The sequence below is a fragment of the Hordeum vulgare genome, chromosome 1H, assembly GCF_904849725.1.
Source record: "Hordeum vulgare subsp. vulgare chromosome 1H, MorexV3_pseudomolecules_assembly, whole genome shotgun sequence".
NCBI lineage: Eukaryota > Viridiplantae > Streptophyta > Magnoliopsida > Poales > Poaceae > Hordeum > Hordeum vulgare.
This window is the reverse complement of record NC_058518.1, coordinates 381,719,227-381,739,711: the sequence shown is the minus strand read 5'-3', so window position 1 is coordinate 381,739,711 and position 20,485 is coordinate 381,719,227. Positions and strand designations below refer to the sequence as shown.

At 49.7% G+C, this 20,485-nt stretch overlaps 1 protein-coding gene across 2 annotated transcripts in view; it reads right to left on the bottom strand.

Annotated features, from left to right (window-relative positions):
* LOC123439026 overlaps positions 1-20,485 on the bottom strand; it is a 47,445-nt gene that overhangs the window by 4,931 nt on the left and 22,029 nt on the right. The window contains exons 40-54 of one of the 2 annotated variants that reach the window (XM_045115821.1): positions 20,294-20,457; positions 19,357-19,516; positions 18,926-19,186; positions 10,490-10,678; positions 10,347-10,389; positions 10,152-10,270; positions 9,098-10,021; positions 8,938-9,011; positions 8,526-8,865; positions 8,348-8,446; positions 8,124-8,276; positions 7,330-7,511; positions 6,750-7,250; positions 6,079-6,256; positions 5,859-5,995 (exon numbers count right to left, since the gene is read on the bottom strand). In XM_045115821.1, the coding sequence (XP_044971756.1) occupies positions 5,859-5,995; positions 6,079-6,256; positions 6,750-7,250; positions 7,330-7,511; positions 8,124-8,276; positions 8,348-8,446; positions 8,526-8,865; positions 8,938-9,011; positions 9,098-10,021; positions 10,152-10,270; positions 10,347-10,389; positions 10,490-10,678; positions 18,926-19,186; positions 19,357-19,516; positions 20,294-20,457 (3,524 nt within the window). Of the gene's footprint in view, positions 1-5,858; positions 5,996-6,078; positions 6,257-6,369; positions 6,477-6,749; positions 7,251-7,329; positions 7,512-8,123; positions 8,277-8,347; positions 8,447-8,525; positions 8,866-8,937; positions 9,012-9,097; positions 10,022-10,151; positions 10,271-10,346; positions 10,390-10,489; positions 10,679-18,925; positions 19,187-19,356; positions 19,517-20,293; positions 20,458-20,485 lie in introns of those variants that run through there. The other variant, XM_045115822.1, reaches the window with a different exon arrangement.

The window sequence follows — 20,485 nt, the reverse complement described above, 5'->3', positions numbered from 1 at the left end:
AAAAACGACTAATTGGCGTTTTTGCATCATCTGGTTTTCTATATACGGCTGCCACAAAGTCGTTGAAGAGAGCCGCATTGACCGCGTCGCGCCGTGATGTCCTCTCCGTGCACGAGCTCGCCGCTGGTGCTCAGACGTGACCATCGCCATATGGGCCGGAGAGGTGGGAGTGGCCATGGCAGGCAGGTCGCGCATGGCGAGCTCCGCCGGAAGCCACAAGAGCTCGACAAGGGCACCACGGGCACCTGTTGGTACAGACCTCTGTCGGCGGCGAATGAGGCCACCATGGGCACCTCAGCTGGACGGACATGAGAGCTTGACGAAGATGCCGCGGCGGAGGAACCGACGTGGCAGGCGGGAGGTCAGCCATATGATGCAGTCCATGGGTGTGGCGTCTATGCGCTGGGAGCCGAGCTGGGCCACCACCTTGTTGCAATTGACTCCTTGTGCCGCCAGGACCATGCAGGTTACCTCCCACAGGGTCACCACCTGTACCTGCTGCTTATCATCATCTATATGACTATATGTTCACTTTGACCTCTGGCTTCCATGGCCGCAAGCACAATGCAGCATTGTACTGGATTTTAAGGCTACTCCCACGGCCGAGGATGATGAACGGAAGAAGGTTCATAGAATATAATTCGGGCCATCAATTTAGTGTGTGCGGCCAGTACAAGTTAGAGACGGTGGCCTTCTACAGTTAGACGGTGGCCCTCTTATTTTTCACATCCAAACAAGGAATAGTATAAGCCTACCTTAACATAAAAACTAACAAAAGGTGGTTTCCTTAAAAGACCTCCAAAAACTGCTTTTCCAAAATCTCACGTCTAATTCTTTATCCAAACAACTACTTAAGTTGCCAAGAAATTAATTACCACAATTATAATACATTTTATGTACTCCCTCCATTCCTAAATATAAGACCTTTCAGAGATTACACTATGGACTACATACGGAACGAAATGAATGAATATATAATCTAAAATATGTCTATATACATCCGTATGTAGTTTATAGTCAAATTCTCTAGAAGGTCTTATATTTAGGAACGGAGGGAGTAGTAGATAGATGTATCACGCCATTCTGATTAGTCAATTTGACTGACATATATTTTGAGATATTTTTTATTTGCACAAAATTAGGAACTATGATAACACAAGCGTTTAAAAAAATCATGCAATAAAAACAGTTCCTATAGCAATGCACAAGTGTTTAACTTCCGTGATCAGTATTTAACTAGTTGCTCAAAATAATGAAGTTTAATCCTAATACTGTAATATACCCCGGGTGCAGGCCCACCTCCGCTCGGGCCCCTTGCGCTACTGGGCCAGGAGCCCAGCTTTGTGGCCGAGACGCCATGCACGCCGCAGCTGATCGACGACGAGCCTGCACCCGTGTCGGCTACCCCAACGCCTGGCAAGTTCGCTTCGCCTCCGGCCACGATGCGTCGCACGGGAGTGCGTAAGACGAGGCCTCGCGCGCTCACGCTGGGGGAATTCCTCACGGCCGCCACCAAACACCTCAACGCTGCTCTCCCCGCGCCCGACAGACGACCACGACATCGCCCATTGAACTTCTCCCCCACCCAGCGCCGCGGCAGATCAGCCACCAAAGCTGCACAGGCAGCCGCTCCTCCGACCGCGGAGAGAAGGGCACAGGTCCAAGTCCTGCGCACACTCGGCATCATCGGGCTAGACCAGAAGATCACGCAGGCCGAGATGCGCGCCTATGATGGGGTCTTCGCCACGCCCATCCCCTTGACTGTGCTCGCAGCCATCGTGGCTGCCTTGGTGGACCGGGAGATTCCATCTACCTTCGAGGAAGCGTCGAGTCCCTCCGACCCCATCGTCGCCACTGTCGCGACTTAGCCACGTCGCACCGCAAGGCCCGTCGATCTCGTGTCTATGGATCACGGGCTTCAGATAGTTGTGGCAAATGTGCGAGGCATGAACGCCCGCGCGCGCAGGTCGAGCATTAGGTCGCTCCTTGGCACAACGAATGCATCGGTTGTATGTCTGCAAGAAACGAAGATGGCATTGATCTGCTCGTCGACCGTCCTCGAGGCGTTGGGATCAAAGTTCGATGATTACACGTACTTACCCGCCGATGGGTCGAGAGGAGGCATCCTCCTAGCGTGGAAAAGCAAAGTGGTGTCCATCACAGACCCTTTGTTCACCACAAACGCTGTCTCCGCCAAGCTCTCTACCGCGACAGGGACGCCATGGTGGATCACCGTGGTATACGGACCACAGGACGACGCGGCAAAAATAGCGTTCATGCAAGAGCTCCGTGATGTGCGTGCAGGCTGTAATGGCCCATGGATGGTATGTGGGGATTTTAACCTCATATACAAAGACGAGGACAAGAACAATGGGAATCTTGACAGGCGCATGATGGGCCGCTTCCGACGCCTCATAAACGACCTGGCGCTCAAGGAGATCTACCTAAACGGACGGCGGTATACCTGGTCCAGCGGGCAGTCACCGCCCACCCTGGTCCACTTGGACCGTGTGCTGTGCACATCCGACTGGGAGGACATGCACGGAGAATGCCACCTACGCTGCCTTGCGTCCGTTATATCGGACCACAGCCCGCTGCTCCTGGATTGCTCGCCACTGCCAAAAGGACGCCCACGGTTCCATTTTGAAGATTTCTGGCTACGCCTCGATGGCTTCCAGGAAACGGTGCAAGCTGCACGGCACTCTGTCCACGACGACGACCCATTCCAGCGCCTTGCGCTTCACCTCCAAGCCACTGCGCGCAGCCTGACTAGCTGGAGTGCGCGCTCCGTCGGGAATGTGAAACACAAGCTTGCGATAGCCAGGGAGCTGTGCCTGCGCTTCGATGGTGCGCAAGAGACCCGGATCCTCACCCCCAGCGAGCAATGGCTGCACAAGCAGTTGAGGCTGGTCCACCTCGGCCTGGCCTCCCTGGAGCGCTCCATCGCACGCCAACGGTCGCGCATCACCATGCTCCAGGACGGGGACGCCAACACCTCGTTCTTCCATCGACAATGCACCTACCGCAGGCAGAAGAACAGAATCCATACGCTAAACGTTCATGATCGGATTCTTACGGACCAGAGGGATATGGTGGAGGCGGCCTTCGAGCACTTTGACGCGCTGTTGGGCACGCCGGTGGAGCGCGACTGCGCGCTAGACCTGGAGCAGCTCATCGAGCCTCGCGACCTGCTCGACCTCGACGCGCCCTTTGGGGCCGACGAGATCTGGAACGCCGTGAAGCGACTGCCGGCCCGGAAGGCGCCTTGCCCGGATGGATTCACTGCCGAGTTCATCCGTGCCTGCTGGGATATTATCCAGCACGACTACGTCGCCGTGTTCCAGCAGCTCTACGAGATGCGAGGGCGAGGGTTTGGCCGGCTCAACCAGGCCCTCCTCACGCTGATTCCGAAGCGACCCGACGCAAGCAGCCTGGGCGACTATCGCCCAATAAGCTTGATACACCTCGTGGCAAAAACCTTCGCCAAGGTTCTGTCCTTGCGACTCGCGCCAAAGCTGAATGACCTGGTGAGCCGCAACCAGAACGCGTTCATCCCCGGCCGCAGCCTCCACGACAACTTTGTCCTTGTGAGGCAATCAGCCCGGATGCTGCACCAGCTGGGAGCGCCACGAGTGCTGCTCAAACTCGACCTAGCGCGCGCCTTCGACTCCATAGCTTGGCCCTTCTTGTTCGAGGTGCTGCGCCGGTTCGGGTTCGGAGATAGATTCCTGGAGTGGCTAGCAATCTTGTTATCCACGTCAAGCACTAGGGTGCTCGTCAACGGAGAGCCTAGCCCTCCCATATGGCACCGGCGCGGGCTTCGCCAAGGTGACCCGCTATCGCCGCAGCTGTTCGTCCTCGCCGTCGACGTGCTGGGAAGGCTGGTCAAGCGCGCTGTCGATCTGGGTATCCTACAACAGCTACATCCACGTCGCGCCATCCCAGCGATGTCCCTCTACGCGGACGACGTAATGCTATTCTGCCACCCCGTGCGATGCGACATTACTGCAGTCAAGGAGATGCTGCTACTGTTTGGGCGAGTGTCAGGACTGCATGTCAACTTTGGTAAGAGCTCCGCAACACTCTTACGCTGCAACCAAGAAGAGGCTGGACCGATCGTTCTTCACCTGGGATGCCCAATCGTAGAACTGCCCATCACATATCTCGGCATCCCGCTCACGGTGCGACGACCCACTGCGGCGCAGCTGCAACCGGTCGTGAGCTGGACTGCCGATGCACTGCCGGCATGGAAGGCGCACCTCACAAACCGCGCCGGCCGCCTCGCGTTGGTAAAGTCAGTCCTCGCCGCGATCCCCATCCACCAGCTACTCGTGCTCGCCCCGCCCAAGCGAGTCATCAAGCAGCTCGAGAAGATACAGAGAGGATTCCTATGGGCTGAAAGAGCCGAAGCTAAGGGAGGGCACTGCCATGTCAATTGGCGACGCGTATGCCGGCCTATCTCCCTTGGAGGCTTAGGCGTACGCGACCTTGAGCGTGCTGGGCTTGCATTAAGGCTGAGATGGCTATGGTTTTCACAAACAGACATAGATCGCGCATGGGCTGGGCTCGACCTTCAGTTCTCAGCCACCGAGCGTGCGCTGTTCTTTGCCTCCACGACCATGGAGCTGGGAAACGGGCAGATGGCCCTGTTCTGGGAGGATCGCTGGATCCAGGGCCGATCAATCAGCGAGATTGCGCCACTGGTATAAGTCTGCTGCCCCAAGCGACGGCGGAAGCAGAGGACGGTGGCACAAGGTCAACAAGGAAATAGCTGGACCCGCGACATCCAGGGCATATTTGGCATACACGAGATGGGGCAGTTTCTCCAGCTCTGGCAGATGATCGCGGACACCATCCTCACCGACGAACCTGACCGCCTGATATGGAAATGGACTGCCACGGGCGCGTACTCAGCACGGTCTGCCTACCTCGCCACGTTCCATGGATCGGTAACCTGCCCTGCTTGGAAGATGATATGGAAGGCATGGACGCCGCCAAAGGTTAGGTTCTTCCTCTGGCTTGCGCAGCAGGACAGATGCTGGACTGCAAACCGCCTCGCCCGTCGCGGCCTACAGCACCATCCACGATGCCCACTATGCGACCAGGCCTTTGAGACTATCCACCACATCATCATTGCATGCCCATTCACCCAACAGATTTGGCACGAGGTCCTCGCGTGGTTTCGATTGCCAGTAGGATGCCCCAACCAGGAGGACTCGCTCCTGGACTGATGGAACCGCGCGCGACACAACACCCCCCACCCACAGCGGAAAGGGATGGCATCCATCACCCTGCTCCTACCCTGGATGGTATGGAAGCACCGCAACGATTGCGTGTTTGACAGGGCACAGCCCTCCATTGCTGCACTAATGTCAAAAATCAAGGAGGAGGCTACCTTATGGGCACGGGCTGGAGCCAAAGGGCTTCGGGTTATCCTACCGCAGACATGGGATGTACACTAAGTAGCATTAGAATGCTTGTATCCGGCCTCCTAGGAGGATTGTAACAAACTCTATCTTTTCAATATAATGAAACGCAAAGGTCCTTTGCGCTTTCTCGAAAAAAAAAATACTGTAATATGTAATGTATTGCCTGCTATAACTACAGGCTACGGGGAAACCAATCCCGTATTTAGAAATTGCCTAACTAGTCACTCAAAATAATGTAATATGTAATGTATTGCCTAATATCTAATGTAGTGCCTAATATGTAATGTAATATGTAATGTATTGCCTGCTATAACTAGTAACACAGAAACAACTCAAATACAAATGCATCCATCTCAGAAATAAGTGAAATGTTCTTAACAGCTACTGCCATAATTATGAGGCAAATTGAGTTTCAACATAGGTGCTTACTCTATTCGTATCTCAGGATCCACTTCAGTGACAGTTGAGCTGCTGGAGGTGCCGGTAAAGCGAAGATTGTTGTAGAAATCAACCAGTGCCCAAACAATAGGTTCATGAATATTTAACCTCCATGTTTGGTCAGTTACCTAAAAGAGAGAAAATTGTCCACTTTTAGCATTGCTGGTACTTTATAGATTTGTTTGTCGAAAAACTGCGCAGCAAATATTACCCGTATATAGACATGCGGGTAGACTTGAATACCATTCGAAGTTACATTGCTTACAGCAATGTTTGCTTTGAAAACAGGATGATTTGAATCAGGCATGCTCTCAGTTGCCAAAACAACAGGCATTATGGACAATGGCAATTGATTATCGAGTTGCAACTGTCCTATGATCAACTTAAATCTGAAAAAAAATGTTATTCGTCAGCAGAAAAAAACAGTGGCACAAGCAATGCTAGGATAAAATAAGGCATCAATAGAGCTAGCTTCACAGCCACATTATCTCTAACCACTCACCATTGCAAATGCCGAAAGGGCTGTGATTTGCCTAAATCAAGCAGATGGTCTAGTACAAATAGGAAATTGACAGCAAACCAAATAAACCTCCTAGATGCCCAACATTCCTGTGAGGCAATATATGCACCTTTTTAACAAGATTTCAAACATGCTACTTCAGGCTCTAGTGTAACTGTATTTGTCATTTCTTTTTGTCAAAAGACAAAAGAGCAGCTTCAACTAAGACTTATATAACGTACAAGACAAGGAAGAAAGAAATGTATCTCAGGATCCCCACAAAACGTAAATGGTTACTCTTGCTCATAAAACAATGTAGATTTTCAGCAAAAATGTGTGTGAACAAAAATTTGATCGAATAGTATATGTATGCGAAGGTATACCTGCTAGTGGTCCCAGAGTCATAACCAGTCATGTATGATACAAAAACCTTCTGCAGATTTAAGTACAAAAGCTCTCTTGGCTTATGATCAATCAAAGAGACTCCAACAACTCCCAGTTCAATAATAAGTTCTAAGGGTCCAGCTCCTGTCTCTGTCTCATTTTGCGTCAACGTAGATGCAACCAGTTCAGATTCAGGTGATCCCTCCTGTCTTCTTTGGTAATCGGTGAACTTCAATATTGTGACATCGGCAGTCTCAACTATATTGAACTTGACGCCGTGCTCCCCAAAACTGGTGGAACTTGCAACAGGGTTTTCAAGGTCAACATACTGGAAACTAGTAACATCTCCTTTTTGTATGCTAACATCAACAGCTTTCTGTCCATACGGATCATCCCAAGAATATTTTCTGGTCGAAAGTGGTTTCACTTGGATCCAAGTATCTTCGCCTAAACCAGACTGGCGAGTACCAATAGTTGCACTACTTGTCCGGTTCTCGATCCTGAAACCAATCATATCATGGTCATAATTAGAGAGATGAGGGTTTCATACCTGCAAACTATTGTAAGATCACTTCATACCTGATCGGCCCATCTGTGGGCTCCAAACGGAATACAACCAAGAATCTTGAACCCTCCTCATAACCACGTATCTCAGCTTTCACAAATTTCTGAGTACCGTCCTGCTTTCTCATTGCTATTACGATAGTATCTTCTTTTACTATATCCAGAGGCTGACACCAGTCGGTATCTCCCAATCGGACCTTCAGATAAGATAGTTCATGACTGTAAATACACCTTATAATAATTCTACCAGGAAATTATAAAATGAAGGGAAATTGTCATATCTGGAGGAAAGTAGAGCTAACGAGAATATTCAGAGCTTTTTGCAGTTACTTTCTTTCCGAAGGTAATGCGGGTGTATGTATAATACTATTTGCATTTTTAGTACAACTAATGTTTACATAAGTGAAGTAAGAAAGATCCATAAAATGGGATTCTAAGACCAAGGAGAATAGGATGCACAAGGCCAGCAGGTCCACTGTACTTTCCTTAGTTCCCTTAGATGAGCAAAACCTTGATTAAGATATGCATAGTCTGTTGTGCTAGTTATTATTATACAAGATACTCTCCACCTTCCATAAAACTTTTAATGTAAGTATTTTATTCATAACAATATATACAACGCTGAGATGCAAATGAAAATGACCAATGGAAGTTGCAAGCATCTGTTAATTCAAATATTGCGTGAACAACCAGATAGCATATAGAGAACTGACACAAAAGATGTGTTTAGTTCCGAATAACAGCTTCGTGAGCAATTCATGTATACAATTACTTTATCTGGAGCTAGCATTACGATCGATAAGTAGTACCTGCAGTTTGTCAGGTCCCACTTCAGAGTACAAAAAGGACACCCTCCTGTCGTACGCATGTAGGACCTTCGGATCATCTCCAGCACTAAGTTTTATGAACATATCTTGGCCAACCCTGTTTGTAAACGTTGTGTATGGCCGTACATAGATAACCTGTTGTAATATGACATGAGGTTAACTGATTAACAATTCTCATATGAAGTTAAAGGTTAACATTCAGTTACCTTTGTTGGAACAGCTTGATATGAGCATAGCTTTGAGCAAAGAAATACATGTGTGCACTTCCCATCATTATCATGGGCAGAAAGATCAACTGTACCATCCTAAAGAAACAAACAGATCATCTTAGGAACCGAAGATGTTAAAAAGAATATATATGTATATGAATGCATCCAAGCTAACCATATCAGCAAGAGGTGATAGTTCTTTGAGAGCTCCTAACTGTCGTCCATTTCTGGAGACACATGCTGAGAGACCTAAACCCTTAAAATTCAACCCAGATGCTATGGCGTATCCGTCAACCAATTCTTCATGTCCTATACCATAGAGCAGTTTATCACTTTTTTCTGCACGTGGGCGCGCAAGATAGCGCCTCTTGTCTCTTCTTCCAGTGATATCAATGAATTGCAAGGTGAGTGGAGGTAATCTTGCAAATGATATCCAATATGGAACATATATTCTGATAACCCTTGCCATCAGATAGTCCTTATCACTGCTTTGTTCAAGCATAATCTGCACAACTCTACAAGAGAATGAAAGATGTAAAGTGTTCTATGAAATTATCCACAAAACATTTCCATGTTTGAATCCTCACCTTCCTGACAAAGAACTTCTTAGATTAATGAATTTTGAAGGAACTTCGGTGGGATGTGATATTGGAACAGGCTCCTTGTGGTTGGAGAAAAAACATGTCAACACTCACACTTATAAAAAGCTAAGACATCAGCTATGAACAAAAACAAATTTATACATACATGTACTGATTCCCATCCCCCATGTGGAACAAGGGACAGGTACAAAGGATTTCTTGGATCAACATTTTGAACCTTCACAACCTCACCAGGATTTAGTTCACCCCGGGAGCAACTCGTCTCTTCTTCATCAAGGTGGCTGGCACTAACAGTGTAATGTGCAGGAATGGGAAGATAATATGTCAACGATAATGGGGATTTGATAACTATACTCCAATCGTATATTGGGTCAGTTCGAACATCTTTGCCTATCTCCTTGGCTTCTATACTCAAGCAAAACCATAATCCTTGACAAGTACTAGAAGACCCATCTATCTGTGAGCAGAACAGTAAGTTTTCAGATTCATACAGATCTGATACACATATATCTAGGACCTGCTCATTCCGGAACTCAGTTTGACTGCGCCTCTCCTGAACATCACTCCAGGAATGCTGAACAAGTTCCTGATGAATGGTTGGTCTTAGTTGCAATGTATAAAGCACACCAGGATGTGAGAGACCTGACAATGGGACTGGAACAGTGGAACCAGACTCCAACACACCAACTTCTATTTGATCATCTTTATCAGAATTCTCTACCTGGCCCTCTGACCCTGCACTTTGAGAATCTCTTCCTTTTAGACGCAAATCAATAGCAAAATCGGTTGTATTGGTGATTGACACAAGGGAACGTATGCCAACGTATCTGTTGCCCTCCTTGACTGTTGCTTCACTAGCAATCACACAATCCCCAAACCTCCAACATGCTGCTGGCACAGCATAGTTCAACTTCATGTTTGTCCAAGGACCATCTTTGGAAGGACTAATTTGTATATATCCAGTCTTGCTTCTGTTGGGACTGGCTCTGCTTCCTTGTTTAGCAGTAGCTCTACCAGAAACAAGCACCGCAAATCTTATTTTTCCACTTGGTTCAACAATTTCATGTTCCTGCATAATTATATTAACGCCAATCAATCTTACTAAAATACAAATCTTTCAGAAGCATATTACTTGTGCACTCTATTCCAAAAAACCAAATGACTAATCTACAGCCTTGAATATCAGTTCTCACCACTACCTTGGTTGTCATAAGATCTCCTAAAGTCAGTTCAAATTTTGCATAGTCAGAACTTGAGGGGGAAGGGAGCTTTTGCACTACTTGCTTCAGTGGAGCGGAGTAAATACCAACGGGTTGACCTGTCGGTAAGACACGATAAAATATAAACAAGTGCAAGGAACACGAAAAAAGATAGGAGTTAATAAAGCCACAAACCTCTACCAGCATCAAGGACAACAAGTTCCAGAACATAATTCTCCTGATATGTAGTCAACAGAAGATATGGATGTTAAAGCAATGACCACAGTAAGAGAATAAATGACATGGATACTCAAAGTAAGAGTGCCCAGTACACATACCTCAGAATCGACTTTGAAGAAAAACATTTCATTCCAAATCACTTTTCTTGTGATTTGCGAAGAACTTTCTCCTCCAGCAGCACAAGTACGGGCACTCTGTTGCTGAACGCCAGATATAGAACTACCTTCTGAATAGAGCCGCACTGCTGTCATATACTCACCAGTTGCTAACCCTTTACCAGCATTGATCTGTGAAGGAAAAACATGTTTAGAATGAGTAGAAATTCACCTGTTTGCTAAAATTTATTTAGCAGATACTTAATTCAAATTTCATCATTTGACATAAGAAAAAAATGATTCCATTAAGAAAGTTTAGACACTTTAAAGCGTAAATATATACTGAAAGAAGAGAAGCACAAGAGGTATTCAATATAGAAAGAGAAATCTGATGCGATGCTCCACAAACATGGTACTCATTCAGATGAGTTTCACCAACAGAGCAATAAGTGAACACGTTAGCCAAGCTAAATTTCAACTGAATCCTGGCATTTCAGATGAGCCCTGAAATGCGTACGTAACAAAATTAAGCCTATACAATTTCTGTTGGCTGCATCTCCTCATCTAATGTGATGCTGGGAATTTTCCATTCGATCTTCATATGGTAATATAAGACGCTACGACAACAGCAGCTCCCCAACCGGTGGCGCCACCCACCGCTGAGAGAAGGGCGCAGGTTCAGCTTCTGCACACTCTGGGGATTGTTGGGACGAACCAGAGGATCACCTCCGCCGAGATGAAAGCATATGACGACCTATTCGCTGCGCCCATCATCCCGCTCACGGTGATCAAGGCCATCACCGCATTGGTGAACTGGGAGATCCCTGCATGCTTGGCTATGGCAACGCCGGCCCCTGCAAGTTCTGATGCTGCACCCGTGCCATAGGCCGACCGTGCGCCACCCAGTTGATCATGTGTTCATGGATCACAGCCCTACGATCGTTGTCTGGAACGTGCGTGGCCTAAAGGCACGCGCTCGTCGCACGGCCATTCGCTCTCTGATTGCAGGCACGCGCTCGTTGCACGGCCATTCGCTCTCTGATTGCTACAACTTCCGCCTCTATTATTTGCTTTCAAGAAACAAAGATGGAGTTGATTTGTTCGTCGGTTGTGCTCGAAACCCTCGGCTCGGAGTTCGATGACTACACGTACCTTCTGGTCCAAGGCACGCGGGGCGGCATCCTGCTTGCTTGGAAGAGCAGGGCCGTGACCATCACGGACACAATGTTCACCACAAACACCCTTTCGGCCAAGGTGACCACGGGCACGGGCACGCCCTGGTGGTTGACAATTGTCTATGGCCCATAAGATGATGCCGACAAAATTGCATTCATGCAAGAACTAAGAGATGTGCGTGCAGACTGCCCTAGGCCATGGATGGTGTGTGGCGACTTCAACCTAATCCTCCGCGACGAAGACAAGAGCAGGGGCAGCCTAAACCGACGCATGATGGGCAGATTCCACCGCCTCATCAACGACCTTGCGTTGAAGGAAATATACCTAAACAGATGGCGCTTCACGTGGTCGAACGAGCAGTCTCCGCCCACGCTAGTGCACTTGGACAGAGTGCTCTGCACCTCAGACTGGGAGGATGCGCATGCGGACTGCAATCTTCGTGCCTTGCCTCCGTCGTGTCGGACCACAGCCCACTGCTGCTCGACTGCTCACCCACGCACCCGGCACGACGACGCTTTCACTTCGAAGACTACTGGCTCTGCTTAGCTAGGTTCCACGACACGATGGCCACAGCTTGGGGCTCGGTGCACGACCCGGACCCCTTCCGCCACCTGATGTTGCGGCTTCAGGCTACATCACGCAAGCTTACCAGTTGGAGTGCCAAATCCACCAGCTGCATTCAGGACAAGATGGCGATCTCCGGCGAGCTCATCTCATGTTTCGACAAGGCCCAAGAAGAACGCGTGCTCTCGACCCAAGAGGACTGGTTATGGAAGCAGCTCAAGATATCTTACTTTGGGTTGGCCTCCCTCGAGCGCACCATTGCCAGGCAGCGCTCCCGCATCACCACGCTCAAGGATGGCGACGCCAAACACGGCCTTTTTTCACAGGCAATGCTCTTACTGCCGCTAGAAAAACCAGGTGCACGCCCTCTCCGTCGACGGCCATACCATCACGGATCAGGAATAGATGGCGCAAGCAGCGTTCACGCACTCCGACCAACTCTTGGGTCGTCCTGCTGACCGCGAATGCTCGCTCAACCTGGACAACCACATCGAGCCATGCGACCTAACAAGTCTAGATGCACCATTCAGCCATGAGGAGATATGGAACGCCGTCAAACTACTCCCGGCGCGGAAAGCACCTGGGACGGACGGGTTCACGGCCGAATTCCTGAGAGCTTGCTGGAGCACTATTCGACAAGACATCCTGGACGTCTTCCGGCAGTCGTATGAGCTACGAGGCAGCGGCTTCTGCAAGCTGAACCAGCCGCTAGTGACCCTGCTGCCCAAACGCGCCGACGCTAGAAAATTTCGCGACTACCGGCCGATTTGTTTGATACATCTCATGGCAAAAATCAGTCGCGACCAGAACGCGTTCATCCCCAACCTGAGTCTCCATGACAACTTCGTCCTGGTTAGGCAATCGCTCAAGTTGCTACACCAACTTAAGGCTCCACGGATCATGCTAAAACAAGACCTCACGCGGGCCTTCGACTCCATATCATGGCCTTTCCTCTTCGAGGTTCTCGCCCGGTATGGTTTTGGAACCAGGTTCCGGGAGTGGCTGGCGATTTTACTTGCGACGTCCAGCACCCGCATCATGCTCAACGGCGAGCCTAGCCCACCCATCTGGCTTCGTTGTGGCCTGCGCCAAGGAGACCCGATGTCCCCACAGCTCTTCGTGCTCGCCGTGGACACCCTTAGCCGCCTCATTCGACGCACCCATGACCGCAGCATACTGCGCCCGCTTCACCACCGACGCGACATCCCGGCAATCTCCCTCTACGCCGACGACTTCATGGTGTTCTGCCATGCCACGCAGGACGATGTGGCTGCCATTAAGGGGATCCATACCCTGGGCTCAAAGTCAACTACGCCAAGAGCTCAGCTACCATCCTCCATGGCAACCCCGACACTACGAAGATGATCACTCAACTGGTCGAATTACCTATCACTTACCTAGGCATCCCGCTGATGCTCCGCCGCCCCACTGCCGCCCAACTACAACCCCTCGTCGATTCAGTGGCAGCGAGGCTCCCGGCATGGAAGGCATGGCTCATGAACAAAGCTGGGCGACTAGCGCTAGTAAAGTCCGTTCTGAGCTCAATCCCGATTCATCAGCTGCTCGCATTTGCCCCTTCAAAGAAGACCATAAAACAGCTCGAAAAATAGAACGTGGATTTCTTTGGGCCGGCCGCGCCACCGCCAATGGAGGGCACTGCCATGTCAACGGGCGCCACACATGTCGCCCCGTAGAATATGGTGGCCTTGGGATCCACGATCTGGAGCACACCGGTCTGGCGCTTCGGCTGCGATGGATGTGGTTTGCCCACACGAACGCCGAACGGGCATGGCAAGGATTGGACCTACAGTTCTCTAAAGAGGAGAGTGCGATGTTCTTTGCATCCACCACTATGGTCCTTGGTGATTGACTGACAGCCCTTTTCTGGGAGGACCGCTGGATACACGGACAATCAGACCGGAAACTCGCCCCCTGCTATACTAGTGCATCCCCAAGCGGCGACGCAAAACAAGAACTGTGGCAAAGGGCCTCCATGGGAACACCTGGGCCCGTGACATCCAAGGGACCCTCGGGATACACAAGATAGGTCAGTACCTGATGCTCTGGCAAGCCACCCAAAACTTCGCCCTCTTGACGGAGCCTGACAGGCTGCTTTGGAAATGGACGGCCAACGGCATATACACGGCGCAGTCTTGCTATGCCGCCTCATTCCAAGGATCCACTCGCTGTTGCCCCGCCTAGAAGCTCATCTGGAAGGGTTGGGCGCCGCCCCGCGTCAGATTCTTTCACTGGCTCGCCAACAAAGACCGATGCTGGACGGCAGCGAGACTTGCCCGACGCGGCCTGCAGCACCACCTGAAATGCCTCCTGTGTGACCACGACCCAAAGACAATCCATCACCTGCTTCTAGCGTGCCCATTTGCTAAGCAAACTTGGCGCATTATCCTGGACTGGACGCACATACCAGGTAACGAACCCACCATGCTGGATTGGTGGCAACGAGCGAAGGCACAAACCCCGCCCACACTCCACAAGGCTCTACAATCCATCACAATGCTTGTTCCTTCGATGATTTGGAAACAGAGGAACGAATGTGTCTTTGACAATGCGAGGCCCTCGATAGATTCATTATTTGATAGGATCAAAGCAGAAGCCAACTGTTGGGCACAAGCTGGGACACAGGGGCTAAGGGTTGTGCTGCCCACCTCCTGGGATGTCCATTGGGAATTGGCCTTGTAACCACCACCTCTTAGGAGGCCTGTAATCTCCCACCTTTTCAATGAAATGAAACGCAAACGCTCCTTGGATTTTCTCGAAAAAGAAAAAAACCATCATCAGCATCTCTAAACCTGCAATCACTGACTGATAAACGCATGCAACTCCATAGCTGGCTGGTCTTCTCGAAGTCTGGACACTGAATGCAATCCAAATCTGTACATGGTGTCTCCAGGTTGTGAGTGCTTCTAGCTGACTTTTCGGGTTTCCCCAAGTTGCCTATCTGCACCTGGAGACTCGACTTCACTTTTTTGTCAGACAATGTGGGCTAGAACATGTACGAAACGGTACAGCTTCCAACATTTTTTCCTGCAAACTGGTCAGCACCAGTCACGTTGCTGAGTACAACCAAAATCAATTTCAAATTATGCCCTCTTAGTTTACGGTCAGTAACCAGTTGGGAACTGGTGGAATCACTTAGTGTAAGTGGGTTGGCACTAAAATTGCACTACATGAGCATATGTTAGAGCTGTTCAAGGAACCCTGCCTGGCCAAATTCTTGACTCAGGCTGCGCAAGCAGCTCAAGGTGGCGTACCTTGGGCTGGCCTCCCTTGAGCGCACCATCGCGCGGCAGCGCGCCCGCATCTCCTTCCTGGCCGAGGGCGACGCCAACACGAGCTTCTTTCACAGGCAGTGTACGTTCAGGCGCCAGAAGAACCGCGTGCATAGCCTCCTAGTTGACGGGCATGTGCTATGCGACCATGAGGAGATGGCCCAAGCGGCATTCGCGCACTTCGACGGGCTGCTGGGCACCGCCGTGGACCGAGAGCACACACTGGATCTCGAGCAGCTCGTCACGGCCGGTGACCTTGGCAGCCTGGATGCGCCCTTCACCCCTGAGGAGATATGGGCTGCGGTGCGGCACATGCCGGCGCACAAGGCACCAGGGCCAGACGGGTTCACCGTAGAGTTCCTGCGGGCCTGTTGGGGCACTATCAGGCAGGACATCCTGGATGTCTTCGAGCAGTTATTCCTGCTTCGTGGGAGAGGGTTTGGTAAGCTCAACCAAGCCCTCCTGACCCTGCTGCCAAAGCGCGCGGATGCACAAAAGTTGGGCGACTACCGGCCTATTTGCCTGATCCACATTATGGCCAAGTTATTCGCGAAGGTTCTGTCGTTGCGCATCGTCCCCAAGCTGGATAGCCTAGTCAGCCACAACCAGAACGCATTCATTGCCGGACGCTCCCTCCACAACAACTTCATGCTCGTTCGGCAGTCCCTCCGGATGCTTCACCACTTGGGCGCCCCGTGCATCATGCTCAAGCTCGATCTCACGCGGGCTTTTGACTCCATATCTTGGCCGTTCCTCTTCGAGATGTTGCTCCAATATGGGTTCGGGGACAGGTTCAGGGAGTGGATAGCCATCCTCCTTTCCTCGTCCAGCACGCGGGTCATGCTCAATGGCGTGCCTGGCCCCTCGATTTGGCACCGCCGCGGGCTGCGTCAAGGGGACTCCACATCACCACAGCTATTTGTCCTCGCTGTCGACGCGCTGGGCCGCCTCATGCATCGGGCGCTCCAGACCGGCATACTCCGGCGGCTGCACCCCCGCCGTACTGTTCCGGCCGTCTCTTTATACGCCGACGACGTGATGCTGTTTTGCCATGCTGAGATGGATGAGGTGCTCGCGGTGAAGGGCATCCTAGGCATTTTTGAGGCCGCGTCGGGCTTGCAGGTCAACTATGGCAAGAGCTCGGACACGACCCTGCATGGCGACGAGGATAGTGCTGCCTTGCTGGAGGCGTTGGGCTGCCAGGCGGCAACTTGCCCATCACCTACCTGGGCATACCGCTCACTACCAGACGACCCACTATGGCTCAGATGCAGCCGCTTGTCGATTCTGTGGCCGGCCGCCTCCCGACATGGAAAGCATGGCTCATGAACAAAGCTGGGAGGTCGGCATTGGTCAAATCGGTCCTCAGCGCGATTCCAATCCACCAGATGCTTGCCCTTGCGCCCCCGAAGAAGACCCTGAAGCAACTAGAGAAGATCCAGCGGGGCTTCCTTTGGGCTGGCCGCGCGGCTGCACAGGGAGGACACTGTCACGTTAACTGGCGCACGGTCAGCTGGCCACTAGCGCTTGGAGGGTTGGGCATTTGAGATCTAGAGCGCACATGGCTCGCGCTCCGACTGCGGTGGCTCTGGTTATCAAGGACGGACGCCGACAAAGCCTGGCAAGGCTTGGACCTGCAGTTCTCCCGTGAGGAGATCGGCCTCTTCTACGCCTCCACCTTCATGGTGCTAGGTGATGGCCACACGGCGCTGTTCTGGGAAGACCGCTGGCTGCATGGGCAGTCGATTCGCGAGCTAGCACCCCTGCTGTACCTATGCATCCCCAAGAATAGGAGAAGGGTGCGGACGGTGGCGAAAGGCCTAGCCGGCAATGCCTGGGCCCGTGACATCCGCGGCGTCGTGGGGCTGCAAGAGATTGGCCAATACCTGACGACATGGCAGCATGTCACGCACACCACCTTGTCCGCTGAGCCAGACAAGCTTGTCTAGAAATGGACTGCTAATGGAGAATACTCGGCGCGATCCTGCTATCAGGCAACCTTCCACGGATCCCTCACTTGCCATTCCTGGCAGTTAATCTGGAAGGGATGGGCTCCGCCGAAGATCAAGTTCTTCCACTGGCTTGCGAACCTGGACCGATGCTGGACCACGGACAGACTTGCTCGCCGCGGCCTCCCACATCACGCCCGCTGCCTGCTTTGCGACCAAGAGCCAGAGACCATCCACCACCTGCTACTGGCCTGCCCCTTCGCGCGGCAAGCCTGGCATGAGGCTCTCTCCTGGCTGCGCTTACCAGCCCCCACACCGGAGCAGGATATCTCCATTCAGGATTGGTGGATTAGGGCGAGAAATGCAACACCACCATCGCTCCGCAAGGCGCTGAGGTCCACCACGCTGCTAGTTCCATGGATGATCTGGAAACATAGGAATGCGTGTGTATTTGATCATGCCACTCCGTCGCTCTCCAAGCTCTCAGATGGGATCAAAGATGAGATGAGGTGTTGGGCTAGAGCCGGGGACAAGGGGCTTAGGGTAGTCTTGCCCCCATCCTGGGATGTTCATTGAAACTGCTTGTAACCTGCTGTAATCGTCTCCTCTAAGACTGACTTCCCCTCTTTTCAATACAAAGAAACGCACATCTCTGCGTTTTCTCGAAAAAAATTCTTGACTCAGGCTAGATGTTCACCCATGAGCCTAAATAAAAAAACGATTTCATATACAGGAAAAAATACAGCTGATATTCAATTCAGGAGATGGTAATACAATGCTATATATTCAAAGAATAATAACTTCTCAGCATTTGAGATTGATTTTTTTCAGGGAGGCCAGACTTGATTCTTGCCATACAAGGCCAAGTTTTTCTGGCACAGCCCAATGTTTGGACAGGCCTAGCGTATGCATTGAGCATGACATGTGAGTAGGATGACTTGACCCATGTGGCCCATCTGGCCAAGTGTTGGCCCATGAGGGTCGTAAGTCATAAGTCTTGTGTAACAGTAATACTTTATTGCTAATGGGAGGTGCTGTTAATAGACATTCTCCCTCCGTACCTAATATACCAAATTCTCATTTTGCTTGCAGCTTTAGTTGCGCGTTACTTACATACTTTGTTTGTATTTCCTTCATCTTTCAATTTACTTGTGATGCTTAGGATTTTTGGATGTGCTTTGGTTCCTGCAGAACCTTGTAGACTTTACACAACATTTTGTTAGCCAGTATGTCCTGCCATGTTGTTCTCTAAGTGTGAGATACTAGCATAATATATTCAGGTGCTAATGGCCAAATGTAATAATGAGATAAAAAAATTAAGTAGATGAAGAGTTTACTACATCTAGTACCATTTTGCCAACAGACAAACATCACACAGACATGAAAATGTGACAGGAATGCATGAATGTTCAGCTACAACATCAAATAGTACATAACAGGACGCAAAAGAAAAGACTTGCCTCAGCATCTGCGATAATAGCAGTTATCATCAGACGATATAACCTAACAGATTTCCCTTTTAAATGAGAATCCAGTAGATCCCTTGATGCTGGAACTTTTATAGATCTATCATCCCCAGATGGCAACAGAGTAATATCTGAACTCCTATATTCAGTTGTTCTTACGTATATGTCTTGACCAAGCTTGTTTTGTGGAATAACATAATAATTCCTCCGCTGATGCACATCAAGAATTGATCCCTGAGTAGGGGAAGATGTTTCCTGGTCATGGAATTAAACAACACTTAATCAGTGGACAGATAACAAGATAAGTGAGTAAAGTTCTTAAAACATAACAGATGGCAAAATAGCAGAATACTATAAAAGATAGGCTAAAATAGCACAAAAAAGAGAAATGGCTACATAATCAGAAGAAAACAGAAACGATTTACCTTCCTGTATAATTCATCACCAAGGGTAATATTGCTCCAGCTAAGATAAGCTTGTGATAACATGTTTGTATTTGAAGCTGACACGTTCAAATTCAGATCCCGTGTTGAGGTAATACGGAGTTGGGAGGGAGAACCTGGTGTGTTCACATCATACTGGTACCTAAAAACACGAGAAAAATGAATAGCAATTACAAAACAAAAACACCATAATGAAAGCAATCCATTCTTGTTATGAGCTAGAGCAAGGCAGCTAGAACAATCTAGTCTAATGTTTGACTTCCCCTTCTATAGGGGACAGAGACCTAACAACTTGAACTCAAGATATAACGCAATCAATATAATCTTATTGAATTTGACTCATGGAACCAAAAAGAAACTAATACCATCTTTCCTTTCCATGCACCGATCCTACTGTGCATCTTACCTGCTGTTGGCATGAGCCAGCTAGCAGCATAACAGTTCTGCGTTTAGTCTGTGATTTCTGTGTCTACTTTTTAATACGGTGTGATATGGCCTGATGGAAGGTAAACCAGACTCATGGAACCAAAAAGAAACTAATAGCACCTTTCTTTTCCATGCACCGATCCTACTGTGCATCTTACCTGCTCTTGTCATGGGCCAGCTAGCAGCATAACAGTTCTGTGTTTAGTCTGCGATTTCTGTGTCTACTTTCTAATACAGTGTGATATGGCCTGATGGAAGGTAAACCAGACCAAACCTGTTTCATCCCAGGCTCAAACAGTTATGAAATACTACATCTGCCTTACATTAGTTTACAGAGGGAGTAACAAAACTTCAACAACAAAGAAAAGGTCTACAGTTTACCTTGAGCTTGAAACGCTGAGAAAATACTATAGAAAACATGTATGTTGCAAAGAAGAAAGATACCAACAAGAATTATGTGTATCTTGCAGGATTTATTTCCTGGAGGAGTTACCTAAGAAATCCATCTGTTGGTTCAATGAAGGGCTCCCACGAATTGCACTTGTCATTATAAGATCTGGCCACAAACGACAAACTCACAGTTGCATTTTGATGGTGAGGACCCCCATGATAACTAAATCCAACACCATCAAAAGATATGCCAAATAATGGAACCATCTGAAAAGAAAAGGTCAATGAATATGAG